The 20411-nt window shown below is 34.7% G+C and overlaps 1 protein-coding gene across 2 annotated transcripts in view; it reads left to right on the top strand.

The window, feature by feature from the left end:
• PRKG1 (protein kinase cGMP-dependent 1) overlaps positions 1 to 20411 on the top strand; it is a 1171371-nt gene that overhangs the window by 410785 nt on the left and 740175 nt on the right. For both annotated transcript variants that reach the window (XM_069461138.1, XM_069461137.1), the window contains exon 3: positions 15155 to 15268. In XM_069461138.1, the coding sequence (XP_069317239.1) occupies positions 15155 to 15268 (114 nt within the window). The remainder of the gene's footprint in view (positions 1 to 15154; positions 15269 to 20411) is intronic.

The following is a 20411-nucleotide window of genomic DNA, read 5'->3' as shown; positions in this document are numbered from 1 at the left end:
ACCCAGGTAGTCAGAAATTCTGAACAGTTATTAACTTGCCACCTTTCCATTAGCTACATTACATCCTATTTCCTGAACTTTAACTCTCTTCTATTATTCAGTGATCCATTCCCCCACCATTTCCATTTTTCTCTGAATCTTCTCTCTAACTCTTTCTCTTCACCTCCATCTTCTATAATATAACATTCATATTCCATCTATCACATACCACCACTTCCATAACTAGACATAATGCACAGGGCTTGAATTCTTGCTAATTCTCTTCAGCAGGCCGTGGTAACCAACTCAGTTTCTTGCTACAATTACTTTGGAAGATTTGGCTGCAACATGCTTGGGTGGAACTGCGAAGAGCTATAATATGTCTACTTACAATATTCTAGTGACCATTTCGTTAGCCATGAAACAAACGCAAGGTTATAAACGGCTATTCATTATGTATAGGTAATCATTGTTCAACCCAGAATCTAATGTCTTTGAGGGTATCATATATTTGTACTGGACACAAAAATATGTTTTTTGCCCATTGAAAACATGGAATCTTTCATCAAGTTGATATTCATCTTCCCCATCAGATAGGGATTTTTTGGTGTGTGTGTGGTCTATGCCTCTAAATGTATGTGTCTCACTACAGGTGTGGATCATTTCTGGAGATTTTTCATCTGTCCCTGCTTTTAATTCATTTTGATACTGCCATGATACCCACGTTAAGTGTATATTTTCCTTTGAAATTCAACTGGCTTATTTCTTAGGATTGTGACTGCATTTTCTATCTATAGAGCTAAAGATACTGATCCTTATTCATTTATCAAATAGTGCCAGCTTGTAATATTTTTCAATAGCAAACAACAAACGAACAAGATAAAACAAATTTGTCTGTATGCCATTATCTTCTTGGTATACTAAAAACATATATCTTTGTTTGATACATACCAATGGCATTTTTTTTAAGAAAATAGAAATCTTGGGGAGGTCCAGGCACAGGCAGCCATGGGACTCACCACAAATTTATTTGTCTTACATAAATTTTAATTTTCAGACTTCCTGAATATGATAATTGTAACTGTCAGTGTTGTACTGGTCGGTATGTGGGAACATGTTGTTCTACTCTGCTACTTATATTTATTTGAAAGTGAACTTATAGGGATGAGGAATTTCTGAAAAATATATTTTATGTCTTTTGATGTTATAAAAGGTACCACATGTAAAAGTGATTTGTTAAAACATGCTACGTGTCCACAGTAAAGACCAAAATTACATTTAAAAAAGAAAATAGTAATCTTTATTAATGGAATTTCAAGCTATTTATCTAATGTAAATATATATAATGCACTGTTTTTTATTTGGTACAATATTTCCCTGGACTTGTTTTAGCTTTCCACTAACCCCAAACCTGCTCATTTTAGCAACTGGATTTTAGTTTGTGGTCAAACTTGTATACTGTTCAAAATGGGATTGAATAGTCTAGTACCTCTGGTGTAAGCACAGGAAGAGTCTTCTGATTTTGCCGTGTTTTATAATGAATAAAATATGTAGGAAATGTGAAGGGCTTATGTAAGCTCTTTTGTCTTGGTCTCACTCTGGAGCTTTAATTTTATTCTTACTTGATAATCCTGGAGATGTCAACTGGCCCTTTATACTTTCCCTATAGAGACCAAGGACTTCAAAGTCTGTCAGCAGAACATTAAAAACAAGGCCCAGGGCTAGTGAACTTGAACGTTATTTTTTCCTGTGAAGCTGCAGTGGTATGCAGGGCCGTGTGTTTTCTTAGGGTACAATCATAATTTAAAACCACACTGCACGAACAGTTTTCTATGTTATGTTTATATTTCGATACCAGAGTTTTCTTGCAATATTATTTAGGTGTATTTTTATACCAATTTTTAGGTAGAAGCCATCTAATGGATGGAAGCACAGGTTTAGTTTAGCTTCTATTTCATAATCTTTGTAACTTAAAATATGGTATTTTTTTTTTTTTTTTTTTACTGCCTATAGGGGGACAGAGTTTATGAAAGAAAAAGAAACCAGACCTTCAGATAAAAACCCTTTATCTGTTCTTGATGTGAGTCAGTGAATGAATGAAAATCTGGAAAAACTGGAAAAGAAATATGAACATTAATACCATTTAGAGGTGCTTGAATTCAAAAGATAAATTATTTAGGATTTTTTAAATAGGGATAAATTATTCATGAGTGCTGTTGAGTCATTAGGAATTATATTTTTCTATAGGAATTAGTTTCTTTAATTCAGTACTATTCAAGACTAGGTAGAAATTCACATTCTTTTAAACATTTTAAACTTACTAGGTTTCTTTATAAAAAGTTCCGGCCGGGCGCGGTGGCTCACGCCTGTAATCCTAGCACTCTGGGAGGCCGAGGCGGGTGGATTGCTCAAGGTCAGGAGTTCGAGACCAGCCTGAGCGAGACCCCGTCTCTACTAAAAATAGAAAGACATTATATGGACACCTAAAAATCTATATAGAAAAAATTAGCCGGGCATAGTGGCGCATGCCTGTAGTCCCAGCTACTCGGGAGGCTGAGGCAGTAGGATCGCTTGAGCTCAGGAGTCTGAGGTTGCTGTGAGCTAGGCTGACGCCACGGCACTCACTCTAGCCTGGGCAACAAAGTGAGACTCTGTCTCAACAAAAAAAAAAAAAAAGTTCCTCAGTAATATAATAGAAGGGTGATTAACATAAATGTGCTAAAAAGACAAAAGTTATTTTAACATCCAAGATAAAATTTATATTTTTATAGTTTCCATTAAACAGTATATCTAGTTTGTTTTCATTGTTCTAAGCAGTGCATATAGTTTATGTTTTCTCTTTTATGTGCATTATTGGATTAGTGCCTGTAGAGCCAAACACTTGCCCTGTCCCTCCTATGTCCAAAGACATTAATAAATCACTGTAAGGTAAGAGGCAAGCCATATGGCCAGGGAGCCAACTGAAGTTAGTTGGCAAGCAATGAGATAGACTCCACGATGCAGGACTTCTAACAAGTACTCCAACCAACTAGGATAACTTGGTTATTTAAATATTTACTTTGTCTTTTTTCTCAGACAAATTCTGGGCCATCAGTCATATTTATTAATACCACAGTAAGCTTCTATGAGGAAGGAAAATAAAGACAGTATTACTCTAAATAAATTTCAGTTTAATAGGAGAGAACAAACAAACACAAGGGAATGTATTTGGAAAATCTGAATACAATATGAGTAGTTAAATAGTTGTAGCTATACAAATCTTTACCCTTAGTGGCAGAGTTTTATCGGGGTTCTAGAAGGGATAAGATTCCTGGACGTACCTAAGGATGGCTGTATGAAGAAGCTGAGCTGGCAGTGGTGTGTATGAGGAAGGCAGGTACTTGGATAAGTACAGAGAAGGAACATGTTATCTTTTTTTTTATGTTGGTTTTTTATTCTGGCAAAAACATCCTAGAAGTCTAAAAGACTGGCAAATTCAATGATGAACAGAAGTTAAACATTTCCTGTAGAATGTTAGAAGTTTATATTCAGCTAGCCAGGGGTTCTTAAGTTTTTTTGTGCCAGGGGTCCCTTTGGATGTCTGATGCCCATGGACTGCATTTCAGAATACTTTTAAACGCATAAAATATAACATTTTGAATTACTAAGAGAACTTATTATATTGGAAATAAATAATTAAAATAATTAAAAAATTGTGAATCACTAATAGATGTGAATTTTATTTAGTGTATTAAATAATAAGACCTAACAGTGCATCAAATAACTAACATCAGAGGCCAGGTGAGATGGCTCATACCTGTAATCCTGGCACTCTGGGAGGCTGTTGCAGGAGAATCTCTTGAGCTTAGGAGTTCGAGACCAGCCTGAACCCTGAGCAAGAGCAAGATCCCATCCCTACTAAAAATAGAAAAAATTAGCCGGGCATGGTGGATGACACCTGTAGTCCCAGATGCTTGAGACACTGAGGTAGGAGGGTGGCTTGACTCCAGGAATTTGAGGTTGCTGTGACTAGGCTGATGCCAAGGCACTGTAGCCTGAGTGACAGAGTGAGACTCTGTCTCAAGAAAAAAAAAAAAAAAAAAACCAACAACTAACATCAGTTTGAAGGAGTGATAAGCATAAACAATACTCAAAGACATTTGCAACAATTGTCATATAGTAAGGCAATGCATTTTCTATTGGTGAGAATGCCACAAATACTGTTAAACTAATATGGTGTGTGACTATGAAAATGCTACATTTCAATTAAAGGTTAGTAAAAATAAAGATGTATTTTTTTTCTTATCCAAGTTCATGGATCCTTGAGTTCTGTTAGGTTAAGGACTCTGACCTAGACCATGAAGTTTGAATAAGAGAAAGATAGAGTCAGATTCGGGTTAATGTAGAGAAGGACTGTGAAAGCCTGGACACATATTGTTAGCGATTTGAATTTGACTCCCAGGAAACCAGAGTGAATTTCTTAGCAGGAAGATACTTCATCAGAATAAGATTCAAAAAATTATTCCACTCTTTGCAGTACAGTTTGACAACAGAGAATCCTGGAAAGTTTTGTCAGTTGTCAACAAGGGCTTAAGGTAGAGTTTTAGTGGATATAATTGTGTGGATTAAATGGGCTCACACTAAGAAGTATTGGTATCAGTTATTGTATGACTTAAAGACAATTTGGTGTTCTTTGTCATAAAGTGAAGTTGGAAAGAGATAGGTGGTAATTTTGGAAGGAAAATTAGGTTATTAAAGATGGTCAAAAATGTGGTGTAATTGTCCTAAAGAGAGTAGAAGTGAGATTACTGGTGGAAGAATGAGAAACCAAAGTATCTCTGATTCTTCACATTGTCATAAAAGATATTATAATACTATTAGGACCATTAGTGACTAATCTTATAATTGAGCAATTATTATGGGACTATGTTAATCCTTATTTTTAACAGCTTTATTGAGATACAATTCACATGCTATACAATTTACCCATTTAAGGTTTTCTATTCAGTATCTTTTAATACATACGCAAAGTTGTACATGTATCACTACTGTCAAACTTAGAATATTTTCATTACCCCAAAAGGAAATTCCATAACCTCTGAGATATCGCATTCCAATCTTTTCATCCCTCCTAACCCTTGGCAATTCTAGTCTACTTTCTGCCTCTGAACTGTAGATTTGGCTATCTGGGACATTTCATATAAATTGAATTATATAATATGTGGTTCTTGTGACTGGCTTCTTTCACTTAGCATGTTTTCAAGATTCATTTACATTGAAGCATGTATCAATACTTCATTATTATGACTGAATGATACTCTCCATTTTGTTTATCCATTCTTCAGTTGATAAAGCTCTCTTTATGCATTACTTTATTCTACTATACCGTTTTCCTTGACTGCCAAATAGAGGAGTGTTCTGCAGTTGTCTTCTGCCCTCAGTGTCTCTTGTTAAAATATTTCCCTGCTTCCTCCCTACTCTGTCTGGTGCTGGAGGACAAAGGTCATCATTTTCTGTATGGGTAAGAACTTTTAAGCCAAGTACTTTCACCCCAACCTGCCCCAGGCCATTTGTATACAATGTTTGAAAAAATAAGTTCAAAAGCATTCTTTTTCTCTTTTTAAATAGATGTTTATTTTGCAGGGTATGTCATTTGTCTTTGTTTTTGTTTCTTCTTTGCTTTAAAAAAAATATGCGGGTAGGTAAGTGCTTGTTGTGCACTCTGGAGAATCCTAACCTCACACAAAGGGAAAAAATACATATATCACATCAAGTGCAGATATTTTAAACTGTCAAAAATTCTCATGACAGGAAATATATTGTACTACTGGGTGAAGTACGTTATAGCACAGACATGCTTTCAATAACTGCAGTCGGTGGCTGACACTTTTAATTATTGCTGTTTTTCTTCTTCTGGACTATGTAGGTAATAAAATTAAAATGCAATCCTAAGGCTTTCATACAAGTATGATCACAAGTATGTTGATCATTTTGATTAACATTCCAATATATTTACCAAGGACTATATACTAAACCCCTACTTTCTACAATCAGATGCTATAGGAATTAAATGATTATGCCCTCAATTGGTATACACTAATATTAATGGAAAGCTTCATCACAGGCAAAGCTCTTTCATATAAATTTTATATATTAATCCTGCGAAGCATGTAGTTATTATTCCCATTGCACCAATGCAGAAATTAAGTGCCAAAAGGTCCAATGTGTTTAAGAGCAGTAAGGACCAGAATATCAGCTTAGAACTTCTGGTTTTAAAATATTTCTCTTTCTGCCTCATAAGAGCCATTATGAAGCTAAACAAAGGTGTCTAAGGGACTTGGGAAAAGGAGATATAATTTCTGACTGAAGCAGCATCTCCTTGTTGACAGTACAGTTGACCCTTGAACAACACAGGTTTGAACTGCACAGGGCCACTTACACATGGATATTTTTCAACCAAACGTGGATGGAAAACATAACATTTTGGGGGGGTGAAACTCATGTATACTGAGGGCAGACTGAGGAAATTGAGTATTTAAGGATTTTGGTATGTGTGGGAGTCCTGGAACCAATCCCTGCATATACCACACTGAGGGATGAGACTGTATTTCCTTTTCTACTAGCCTTGAAATTGACATGAAATTGGATTTAGTATCCATTGGACATCCTGTGAAAAGGCCAATGGCTTCCCCGAAGATATCTGCAAATTCCTCAGTCCTTAGTGTCTCATGGTTCTATAATTTACATAATTGCTCCAAATCTCCTGCTCCCCAATTCCGCTGTCACTCATTCTTCACATTCTGTTCATTGGCATATCCAAGCAATAGATCTTTCCTCAAGCTTTCATCTTCCCTCAAACCCATAACACAAGAAAATTAGAATGAAGCAGACTTTACTGACAATTTGGACAGAGGGGTAGAACATTCATTCTGGCAAGAAATAACTAAATATTGTATATTAGACATCCTTTTTACTAGAAGTCCTCCGCCTCTTCAATGTGAGGCTTTCCTACTGGCCTCTTTCTCTATAACCTCTAGGTTCCTATTCATCCTTTCCCTTCACTGTTTCTGCTCATTTATCACTCTGCTCTTTCCCCTCTAAATTTTATGAACCATGACCTAGAGGTCTGCGTTTCCCTCCTTAAAACAGTCTCTCCACGTATTCTATTTTCTTTAAAAAAAAAATGAAATTCTTAACTTATATATTCTTTGTCTTGCTACATGTATTATCTAATTCAATTATCATAACCCTGTGAAATAAGATACTGTTATCCCAAATCTGTAGTGAGGTAATCGAAGCATAGAGTTAGATAACTTATCCAAGATCCCACAGCCAGTCCACGGTGGAGCCAGGATCTGAAATTCTCAAGTATGTTTAGAGACAGGAAGCCATTCTCCCATCACCAGGATATTTTCATAAGTCTTGCTTAGAAATTTTTGTAATTACTTCTGTTCCAGGTGACATCTGCTGGGGAAAATTATGCAGTAAAGTAGCTTTGTGGCGTTATTCAATCCGCTGGTGACGTGGCTTACTTAAATATTGCAACCTGGTGCTACCCTTTTATTTAGCTTGTAATTTACATCTGGTGGAAGTTAAAATGACAAATAGTGGAAGTCAAAATTTTCCCTTTAAACACAGAATATTTTGTACATGCATGGATTTACTTTACCCCGGGGTTTCTCAACTCTGGCACTCCTGACATTTTGGGCTAAGTCTTTGCTGTGAGAGTCTTGTGCATTGTAGGATGTTCATCAGCCGCCCTGGCCTCTACCCATTAAATGCCAGTAGATCCCCAAGTTGTGATAACCAAAAATGTTTCCAGATATTGCCAGATGTTCCCTAGGGTAAAATTGTCCCTGGTTGAGAGCCATTGCATTATATCATAAACTCTCCCAAGCTTAATATTAAAACATAAGAAAAACAAAAATCACATGATGACTGCCCACAAATATGGTAGTGATAGTAGCTCTCTTGCCATTTGCCTGCCTGAAAGGAACAACAGAAATAGCTCTTCATTGTTTAGGCTAATTGAAGGTGCTCATATATTATAGAAATAATATAGTAAGAATGCATTATATAATATATTGCTGGAATTAGGCTTAATAAACTTGACTTAATTAAGACAATTAAATTATCTGTTCAACTCTCATTTATTCAGGGAATGATTAGTCTATTTATCTTTCCTTTCTTATGTGTACACATTGCTTCTCTGGCCTGTCTTTAGCTTTCCTCATTGCTTGAAATTGAAATCAGTCAACAAACACTCCTCTAGTGCTTTTCATATATTTTAAAGTGCTAAGATTTCAAAACATAATGTATAGAAAGATTATAGGACCATGATGCCATGATGCTAGGGAAAAACATTGTGAAATCCTTCCAGGATCCTGTTCATTGTCAGATAAATGGTTGGCCCATCTACAATAGGTTTAGTATATTCTCTTTTCCTTAAATATCTCTGGGGACAGAAGTGCTACGATGTAAGTTGCTCATTCCAGACTTTCATTCTGGTGGTTCAGATGATTCTCTATATCCAAATATTTAAATTGCTTAAATTCCAGCCTGTTTCCTCATATAGGTTTTCTGTGTGAATATGTATGTATACCCTATGACTTCAGAATTAGAAATAAAACAAACAAAAAAAATAAGGTGGAGATATCTTGATGTTCATGTTAACTTCTTTCCATAAATAGATTTTTAGTTCTGGATCGCTTATTTATGTTTTTGATCCATTCCCAAGGATACTGTAATGATTTTATTTTATAAACTATACATATGGTAATCTGTTGTAATTTAACGTAATAAAAAAAGTTGTGACAAGTTTATTTACAACCATCATGACCAGAGGGAAATCAGATTTGCCTAATTGAAGGATAAGCCACTGTCTTTACTCCTGGAGCTCTTCAACTTCAACTTTTACATCGCAGATTGTTTCATGCCATTTGGATAACTAGTACTTTTGAGCTACCTGTAAGAATGATTGCTATGATAATATCAAAGAAAAGTAACTTCTTTGAATGAGTAGCTTTGTCCTAACTAAAATATTATAAGAACCTGATAGTTATAGAAACTGTGAATACACAAATAGTTTAGGGAAAAAAACCCTACTAAATTTATATGTCCAATGAGAAACTAATAAGCAAGATACATAGCCAACTAGAAATGGGTACAGCAAACTTTGAAAGGAATACTAAAATAGGGCAACTTCTCAGAGGCTTTTATTCAGTGACAAAAGAATGATTTTTAAACAGCAAGATTAATCCTTTGAAGGGTTAACACATCATCTAAGAGGCAGGAGTTCAGATCCAGAGAGACCATATATCTTAAACTGACAGCTGATAAGACACTGACACACTGCCATTCTTTAGTTCAAGAACAAAATTGCATCTCGCAGTGGGACCATCCTTTTCTTTCTTATACTGGCTCAAGAAAAGCATGTATAAATGACTAACAAGAAATATATGTTCTAAGGAGATATCTAAGTTAATAGTCTGTCTCTAGGAATTGGATGGCTTTTCCCCCTAGTTAACCCTATAGCAGCCTTGTCAATTTCTACTTTCTTCCTCCGATATCAATACCCCCAATATAACATGACCCTGCAAGGCAAGTCTGATATAATAGTATGCCTAATCCATTAAGAAAGCAGATCCATAGATGAACCTCATCTCCCAGAGGAAAATGTATTTACACCGCTGACAACACAGCTCAACCACCAGAACGCTGAATGTTCATATTGAATTTAGCAACTACAGAAACACTTAGGAGAGAATATGTAATGTAAAAGCTGTGGTCTCAAACCTACAAAATCATGAAAATGTAGTCAGATGAGAAGAGAAAAGAAATGAGAGGTCTTGTGTAGACAGGACCTTTGATGTAACACCTGACTCACTTTAATGGCCAATCAAGTTGTCCTGAATGTTCCAACCAAGATTGTTGGAACAAAACACAGTGATTATAATTAGGTTATTGGCAGCCATTCTATTTCTGCCTGCTGGTAATAAATCTCTAAGCTGATTCTATTTATCAGCAATGTCCTTATGGCACAAAACTACAGGTTAGTGAAAAACTCATAACGATAAACAAGCCAGGAGATTCTGGATCTTCTCGTAAACTCAGTTTCTTTCTTTATTTATAGGGTCTATTGATTCTTATAAAAGATAGACAAAACTATACTTGCTTTATAATCGATCCCATAATGCTTGGTATCTCCCAAGGGAAGAACATGTATAGTGGTGCCAAAAACCAGAAGAGAGATTGATTGCTGCTCAAAATGACAAGACTTAAGACTTATGACTCAGCCCATTCCAGATCATAAATGGGCATATGGTACCTGAAGTAGAATGAAAAATACGTTCCAGTTACTGTGATACATCTTTCAATTATTCACGGCAATGGCAGGAGTGATAAAAGAGCCAAATGAAACTATAAATATCCCCTTAAACCTGATCTTAGCCTTCTGTTTCAACATCTTCTCTCATGCAAACAACTTTAGACTTTAACAAAATCTAAATTAAAATGATTTAAACGTTTCTTTATATTAAACTTCTCCCTATGGAGGTGATGGCAAGAGGGCATGGTGAAAATAATACCAATACCGTATTACATTTAGAAAATAAAAAAAAATAAATAAAAGGAGCAGAAGCAGGATATACAGAGTAACCACATTTTGGATTATCATTTGTTCCCCCAGTAACAGTTTTCATAGCCTCTAGTAACTGCTGGACTTAAGGAAAATAATAGAAAAAGTCTAGAACGTTACCAAGATGTTCTGAAAATGACTTTTCACCACTCCCCAGAAACAAAAATCTTTGGTTTAAAATCTAACATATTTGAGAATTAAAAGTATTAAAATAGTCATGAATAAATGCTAGTGAATCTCCTATGTTTCTTTAAAGAAATAGAAATCACATTAATCAAGGATGACCTATAGTAAATTCTAGTAAATTCATCAAAATGCATTTCTAAAGTTAGTAGCAAATAATAATTATAAAAACATCCAAGCTGAGCTCTTTCTAAATTTGGTGTAAGCCTCTGGCAAAAGCACACTATATATTCAGCCTACCTGACTTCTCTCTTGTTTGTTGTATCCCACATCTACGCCACCACCACAAAAATAACCACAAATAGGTCCACCTACTTTCTATGCAAGTGGAGTCAGTTTAAAATGAATCTCAGAGGTAGCCACAGAGCGAAAAAGAAGAAAAAACAATCCCCTGAAGGAGTATAAGACCAGGAAAGTGGCTTCATGACTGCCCTAATACTTTATAGGAAGTTGATTAGGTAGGATTAGGGGCCACTGGACATATGAGTTTTGACTGTCTTATTCTTAGCTTTCTTAAGTGAACCACGCAGTCGGTACTTGGACGTGATTTGTAAATGTGTAATCACTACTCATTTTGCTCTAGGGCTGGTGTGTGGCCTGGGAAATGAGCTTAAGCAATTTCACATCAATAATTCACTTTACTGGACTCTTGGAAAATTAGGATACTTCTAAATATCTTTGCAAGAACTCTATTAGTGCCAAGTATGTATCTTTCTTGTTAGCATTCAGTCTGTCCTGCCTCCCTGAATTGCTCACTTTCCATTCACACAACAGGTATGAGGGAGGATAAACAGTCAAATTATGACTCAGGCTACCAAGTTACAGACACTTTGTTTCTGTTTACCATTTAGGTCTTTCTGTTCATTAAAAAAAAATTCAGTGCTTTTTGGAACATTGTCATCTATCATATTACGGTATCAGATCCCTTACTTTCTTGACTGTTGTGAATATATTGAATCTCCAGTGTTTAACTTAACGTGAAAAAGATGTTTTAAATCAAAATTGCTATTTCTCAACTACCATCTGTTTAAGTATTTTTTACATTTTTAGTTATTCTAATTAATATGGAATACAACCTTCTGTGACCAGCACTGATTATTCAGATATATATGAATAATTTATATATATAATATATATAATTTATACCCACCTTATTAAAAAAAGTTGAACATGAGGAATTTAGGCAAATATAAAATAAGATCAGGAAAATAAGTTGGAACCAGAAGCGAGTTTGTGCACAAATTTTAGACTTCAGAGTCTTATGAAGTTCTGTCCGTGAGCCTTCTGGAGGTCATATGAGAACGGGAAACATAATCGGCTACAAGATTAATTGTCCATAACTTAAAACAGATCAGTTTTTATGACCATGGTTTTTCAGGGAAAGAAGTGGCAGTGGGACTGAGCATGGTGGTCATGGTGTAGAGGAACATTTACAGTTTCCTACAGGGGGATACCTGAATTTTATAAACTAGTTCTGATATGATACGTCAGGTTTCCTTTAAGGAACCACTGAGCTAAAACAACAGTCCCGATGTTCCTCCTTGTCTTTTATTTAGGCTAGTTATTATTTGATTTGAGAAATCATAACTCCCAAACTCCTAGTAGTCAGCAGGATTCTTTTCTTTCCATTTCTTTTTTCTTTAAGACAAGGTCTCACTCTGTCACCTAGGCTAGAGAGCAGTGATGCAATTGTAGCTCACTGCATCCTCATACTTCCTGGCTCTAACAATCCTCCTGGCTCTGCCTCCTGAGTAACTGGGACTACAGGCATGTGTCACCGCACCCAGCTAATTGTTAAAAATTCTTTTGCACAGACAGGGTAGAGTCTCTCTATGTTGCCCAGGTTGGTCTCAAACTCCTGGCCTCAAGAGATCCTCCCACCTTGACCTCACAAAATGTTAGGATTACAGGCATGAGCCACCACACCCAGCCCCAGCAGAATTCTTAGTAGTGGTCCCTACAGGTCCCCATAGTAGTGGACTCCCATAGATCCCTTTCCACTGCAAACCTGAAGAGAGAGAAGAAGATTTGCACAAAATCATTTATGTATGAATGTTCTTTGTGCATTGTTCATTTTGCTTTTCTTTCTATTCATATAATTGACACTAGAGTTTTAGATCTAGACAATGTTATAATGCCTTGAAAAGCTGTTACTATGTTATTCTTAGAAGTCCCCACCACTAGACTGTAATGGCTGATACAACATTATATCAAATTTGCTATCTTGGCCAGATATTGGCCAATAGAGAAGAGTACAAAGACATCGCATTCTTCCAGTTAGACCAGTGTGATTTCTTGAGCACCTGTTTTCTTCTTTGGGTGTGATATTGCTTTGATATAAAAAGTTATCTTCTCAACTCCCCATAAAGAAAGAATCTGAAAACAAATTCTCCATTAAAAAAATAAAAACCTTGGTTAATTTCTGTAGTATATGATGGAATATTGTGCTTCAATGTAATCTAATCAGTCATACCTCTATATAAATGATGAGAGAGAAATATAATAAAAATAAATACCAGTAACAAGATCAAGCATAAATTAATAAGCATTTGCTATGTGCCAGACACTGTGCTAAGCATTTTACCTGCTTTATCTCACTGAATTTTAACAATCACCCAATGACATCAGTGCTTGTATTGTATCCATTTTACTAAAGAAGAAACTGAGGCATAGAGAAGGGAAGCAATTTACCCAAGGTCATAAGGCTAATAAAAAACAAATAAGAGAACCAGAACTCAACCTCTTATCTAACTTCAGATAATTTTATGGTATGTTTTATCTCTCATTCTTGAGTGGCAGATGAAATTTCTGGAGGAATAGATTTGTCACTGAATAAAAGGAAGGAAAAATGACATTGAGGGCACCTGAAGTTTATAAAAAGATGAACTTACTGCACCAGTTTTGATGTACTTATCAAGGGGAGGAGTTTTCTTTCCTATAGTCAAGAAACAAGGGATGAGAAAGCTGGAATATTTCACTGGCCATACCCATATGAGCAAGTGTTTCCAAACCTTTCTAATTGTTGAATTTGTTCATTCCGGAATAGCTTCTTTACATAGAGGGAACGTACATACACAGTTCTAAAGTAGTGAGTAGATTTGTGTGGACTTTTATTCTAATTACTGAAGAATTCTCTCTTCATTGATACCATTTAGAAGTGCCTTTCAGGGTAGAACAATGTCCTGTGAAAGACAGATCTTGCATCACTAGCATATGAATTAAACTTAATTTTTTTTAATATTTAAGATGTTATTTCAATTAGTCTTTGAGAAAAGTTAATTAGCACGTAAAACCTAAGATTTTACAAATATTATTGCTTAGATAAAACTAAGTTGATTTAAAAAGAAAGGAAGTGAATTTAATGTCCACCCTCTAAAATGTTAAATATTATAGGATGCACACGAAGGAACCATTATGAAGTTGATACATGAAAGTCTGAAGTTTGGAAAACACCAAAGTAGCATTAGTTCCTTTTAATCACAAGTTAATTCTTAGGCTTTTCTTCTGTAGACTGTGGATAAATAACTTGGAGAAAAATAGAAGGCCAGGAGTTAAGTCAAGAATGGATTGTGTTGCCTTTTTATTTCTACCTTGGTTGTGTTTAGTGATGGAATTTTTAGTCTGCATAGATATGACTTTTTAAAATATGTATTTTTTCCATTTCTCCAATGAATAGCATTTTGCTTACTTGCAGGCAACAATGTATGTCCAGTCTATTGTGTTTTTTTAGCTTTTCTTATTTAGCATTTCATTTTCCAGCTCCTTTGTAGAATATAGCGGTCCTAATATCTCTCTCTTTCCCTTCATCCCTTGTAGTTTGTTTTTTCTTACACTCAACATTGCAGGGCTGGGAAGCATATAAACCAGTCTTGTGCAGGTTAGGTAAGATGTTTAAAAATACAAAGATACCATGACCTACAATTAAATAATGCTTAAAGGTCAAAGTAATTTCTCTCTTCATTATAGCTGCCTTGCTCAAATGAGAATTTCCAAATATGAAGTGTGCTGGAGAAAAAGTACCCACTTATTCAAGTTTTCTTTCAGATTCAAAATGATGTTTAAATTAGAATAACCATGGTTTGCTAATATCATATTTGGAATAATTTCATATGTTTATATTTTGTCTCTCTTTTCCTGTTGTTTCTTTGAGTCTTGTCTCAAGTCTTAGTCATGAATTTAAGAAAAGATGTGGTTTTCTTAACATATGTTTTATTTCATATCTTGCATTGCATCTTGGTGACAGCTTTGTTTTAACTGGTAACTACTTAGCATTTTTACAAATGAGCCTAGCATTCCTCATCTCATATTGAAAATGCAACAAATGAAATGAAGCATGGGAAAGAATTGAGATAACATGTTTTCTCCTCTTCTTTTTAGATGGGAAGGTTGAAGTTACAAAAGAAGGTGTGAAGTTGTGCACCATGGGTCCAGGAAAAGTTTTTGGGGAGTTGGCTATCCTTTACAACTGTACCCGGACAGCGACCGTCAAGAGTAAGACTATTTTCATATTTTTCAAATACTTTCAATGTATTTTCCCTAGGCCTTTGAGAAGTTGATTGAAATGCCTGTTGATTTAATCTTTGTAATTTTATTAATCCATATTTTAATTTTTTGTTTTGCAATATAGTTGTATTTGTTTTCCTACTAAAGGGTGATTATTAACCATCAGTTCTACATAACTTACATTTTATTGCTGACTTACGAAAATTATTCTTTTAATCAAGAATTCTCATAATTAGGATTTTTAAATGATATAATTTTATAAATTAGAATTAAATGGGAGTAAAACTTGTTCTTTTTATGCCTTTATAGCCTTGGGATCATATTTAAGAAATTTTTACATGTCTGTCTATTTTGGGTTACATTTTCTGCATAAATCCCACTTGTTTACTCAGTGGTTTAAAAAAAAAATCAAGAGGAGAAATGTCCTTCATCTCATTCAAACATCACTGAGTAAGATATATCCTGAATTCTAAAACTGTGTCTGAGTATATTTTTGCCTTCAGCTGCTCATCAAGCTGAATATTATAGCATTTTTCTTTTCTACTGATTGAGCTTATTTTAAATCAGGGCAATAAAGCAGCTTGTTTCCCTAATTTTACATGTATGTGTATATATGATTTCTCTAACAACTTTTGTTGCTTGGTAGAAGCAGCTGCAATAGTTAGAAGGCAAAAGATTTTTTTTAATTCTTCTTCCTGAGTAAGGATAATGACTATATAACAAACAGAGCTGAATTCAGAAGTCAACAATGTAAGGTCCGTTGCATCTTTAGGCAGCTGTGTGTATTTCGTGTTTGAAAAGTCTTTCTGACACATGATCCTGTGGCTGACTTCAATCACATATTACTTTGATTATGTTTTGTCATTTAAGAAAATGCTATTGGCAAAATGGCCAGTACATTGTTAGTAGTTTTATCTGGGTGACATTGACTGCTTTGTGTATGGGTAATTTTTTTTTTCCTCTCAGAAATGCAGCATACGACTGACAATAGGTCACTGAAATTTGGATTTTAAAGAACTCAAGAATACATGGCCAGCTAAAGTCCCAGAAATAGTCTTGTTATTGAGTCACCTTTTTATTTATTGAAATCACTGTGACATCAATTGCAGTTGGGGCCCTTTTAGAATGGGTCTTTCTTGGCATTTGATTCTTGATCTTTGAAAGCACTGGACTCTTTTGATTGATAGGTACTGCCATGTTTTTATTTCATATGATCATTTAATTATATGACTCAACCAATAATGAGGCCTAGTGAACCGTAACAGAATCTATCACAAATTTAACTCACTTAAAAAAGGCCTTAACTTGAAAAAAGAGTACCCACGGCTCTATTAAGTGAAACAGATTTTACTGTCATGCTTCATTTTCATGAGAAATATATTCCTTTTCCAGCAAAAAGGACCAGTATAGCACATTTTGATTAAAACAGAGTTTCTCAGAATTATGAATAGTATTTTTGTTTTAAAATTTAAAATTTCAAAATATTTCAGCCTTATATACTGCTCATTTAATCTAGTTGAAACTATAAGAATTCCAAAGGCCAACAATTGGTAATAATATAGTACTTAATCTTATGAAATATGGAATTTTTGTTAAAGAAATATTTTAAATACACTAAATAGTCTATTTAAATAAATTTTACAACACATATTTTTCACAAAATGATTTCTTTGATTCATGAAGATCAATTTTCTAATTATAGGGTTTCTATAAAATGGTGTTTGTACTAACATCCTTTTGTGTTCATATTTAGCTAATTTAAATAGATGCTATGAATCTGATTCAGCCAGAAAAAAGTGGGTATTGAGGGAAAATTATAATCCTAGCTATTCTGAAGTCATCAAAGGAAATGAGTGATGGAGTGTGTTTTTCAACACAGACTCAGAGAAAGCTTAAGTACATTGTGTGTGTGTGTGTGTGTGTGTGTGTGTGTATTTTCACAGAGCTTACTTAAGATGTGTAGGTTATACCGAAAAAAGAGCCTAGGGTTGATGTTGCGAAATATATTGCAGAGATTTTGTGCATGAGTAAGGAATGATACCTGAACAACTGTTTCTTCTCAATGTTGCATAAGAACTATAATGTATGAATAATGATTGTTGTTCAGTATTTTCTGTCCTGCCTCCTCTAGTATCCAGGGAGATTGTGCTTGTAACTGTAGGACTCAAGTACCATTTTTTTTCTTTGTTTAAATTAAACCTTTGGGCTGACCACTTTATAATTCTGATTAGATCCCACTGTAGATGCTACTTTTATAAAATGACTACAGAATATAAGCACCGATGCTGTCTTATTCTTTACAGCTGATATAAAAAAATGTCTTAGGACTTATTTGGCTTTGTAGGTTTAATCTTTTCTCAATATTCAAGATTGTGTCAATTCATCCATTTCTTCTTAACTGTCATCTTGTCAGTGATGACCATTTGGAGTATCATTCAAAATAGATTTTTCCACTTGGGTATAATAATCTAAATCTGAGAATACTCTGCCTACACAACAGCTTGTCTGTCCATGCTCTTTTCTTTCTTACTTACCTGGGCTTGTGACCCTTTAACCCCAACATCACTCATTTTTTTTTTCCATGATTGAAAAGGTTGATGATCCTTTTTCCTTTCTTTTTCCCTAGATCAGCCTGAAAGCTGCCTAGCATTTTAATGCATTTTTAATCTCATAGTAGTAACTAAATCTTCGGTGGCATTTAAGAGTTCTTCAGTGTCCATGAGCTATTTCTGGTTCAAGAGAACACTTTTTGAAATTGCATCAGGCCACAAATGAATAAATTTCAGTGACTTTCTGAGCTACACCTGTGGGTTTGTTTTAAAAAAAAAACTTAGGTTATCAAAAACCAGTTTTCTTATTAAAGCTCTAAATTGACATATGCTATAAAACATGATTATAAGTTTATTCACAGTGATCTAATTGAACGAAGCACCAGAGTAAGTTTGAAGTAAGGTCTCTGTTTTTCATCTGGGAAAAATCAATTGACATTCTCCTGAAACTAAATAAATGTATAACACTGGTTATTATGATAGCACTAGGAGGAAGATCTGATAGCACCAGGAAGAATAGTTTTTAAAAATCAAAACCATAGGGGCGTGGAAAAAAAAATTCCTGGTACGATGCAGAGGATCTATATTCATAGTCTACTCCTGTCTTATAAAATGACACCATTGATTTTCCCCTAAGGAATGAGGGTATAAAAGCATATAAAATTAACATTGTATTGGAAACAAAAATCTAACAACTGTTTTGAGATTATTCAAGGCTTAAACAGCCTCAAGTTTTCTTTGTTAACTGTGATATAAAAATGGTCAGTTTGTGTCTATCTGATTGCAAACATTCCAGATGGCATGGCCAGTGGCGTGGGGTGGTAGGGTGGTAGAGTCAGTTGTTATAGTTAGTTCCCATGGAACCAATTAATGTCTCCAGTATTGTTTGAATTGTTCATAATTTTTTTCTAAATATTTTGGCATTATATAGTGAAAGGAGTTTTACCATCCATTTCCAAACCCCACAAGGGGCAGGAATTTCTCACATGTTCACCGAATACCCCTTACTTACTCGATTCCCACACCTGGAAGCAGGTCATTATCATGTTTTCCTAAAGTGTCACTCCTGGTTGTGATTTCACTTGCACTACTACCCTCACAGCTAAAGGAATACCAATTTACACTTACCCTCCTCCTTGCTTCTGTGCCCAAGGTTCTTCAAAATAACACAAATGGAAAAGTTGAAGTTACTAGAAGTGTAAAAATATAGAAAGGAAAAGACATTTAGTTTGCGATGAGAGAAGGATTCAGTGACCACATGCTGAATTGGGATATTTTTACCTGTGGATACTAAATTGAAGCCCTGCTCCTTGATAATGCATTACTCCAATGATCTCATTCAAATACAGTCCAATAAAAACCCAAGAATAAAAGAGAATTTTAATTTTGTAGGAAAACATCTTGATGCCAGGTTTAGCTATCACCATAGAAAGTTATCTGCAAAGTCTGTCTATGGTGGGTGTGGTGGAGATTATGAAGTTATGGGGGTGAAATATCTCAGCAATTATTTCTCCCTAGATTATTAATAAAAAGTATTTTAAAATTCCTATTTATTAAAATACATTAGTAGTAACACAAAAGAGCCTACACAGCCTACAAGAAATCTGGCAAATTCATGACTTTAATAACATCTGGTAAAAAAAAAAAAAATTCTGCGTTAGTTGGAACACTTTCAGTTTTCATAGTTAAGCTTTCCTAGGATATTAGTGAAGGGGAAGTTGGCTAATTAAGATACTTTACTACTAAGTGTCATAGATGTTTTAAGAACAAAGTTTAAAGGCCTGCAATTTTATGTTTATTTTTGTTTTAAAAATAAATTTGAGACTATGTAGTGAAATGACTTGTCCATTTCCTTATAGCTCTGTTTCAAGCATTATATTATATACCCTGGATCAGAAAAATCCTTTGTCAAAAACCTAAAATGGATGAATGGCAAAAAAAATAAAGAGATTTAACTGAAAAGTTTTGCTCTCAGACCTCTACATGTTATAAATATAATACCTATACCTAATACCTATGCTATCTACACACCATACATGCATACCATGCTTTTTATTGATAAAGGAACAAAAGGCATGAATGCCAATTTTTATTGTTAATTAAAAGAAATCATACACGAAGCTCTTGTAGTAGCTGCAAACTTTGAAATGTCATTATAGAGCTCCATAAAGCATCATATTTATTATAAAAATACATCCATCTGTGGAAATGAAGCAACACTGTCTGCCGGAACAAACCATTGCTAATATTCAGTTATTATTACCCAGGGTTTTAATGAGCATAGGTAACCATGTACTGTCATGCTCACTGTGCCACAGCAAAAGAGCAGAAAAGATAACTGCATTAATGAGACAGCCTCTCTTCTGCCGTTGACAGGTAAATTAAAAAGATGCATGTTTTGCTTTCTCACAGTCTAATGCATGCTTTTTACTAAGAATTCTGAAGAAAAGGAGAGAATATACAAAATAAATTTAGGCTGATGATTATTAGAAACATGACTCTGGTTAAAGCGTTCAGTGACTTCCCAGGAATTTTATGAACGATGAAGCAAACATAGTGTATTTCGACAGCAACCTAGGGAA

The sequence above is a fragment of the Eulemur rufifrons genome, chromosome 28 (assembly GCF_041146395.1).
Source record: "Eulemur rufifrons isolate Redbay chromosome 28, OSU_ERuf_1, whole genome shotgun sequence".
Taxonomy (NCBI): Eukaryota; Metazoa; Chordata; class Mammalia; order Primates; family Lemuridae; genus Eulemur; species Eulemur rufifrons.
The sequence above is the reverse complement of the archived record's forward strand: the minus strand, read 5'-3'. Positions and strand labels throughout refer to the sequence as shown.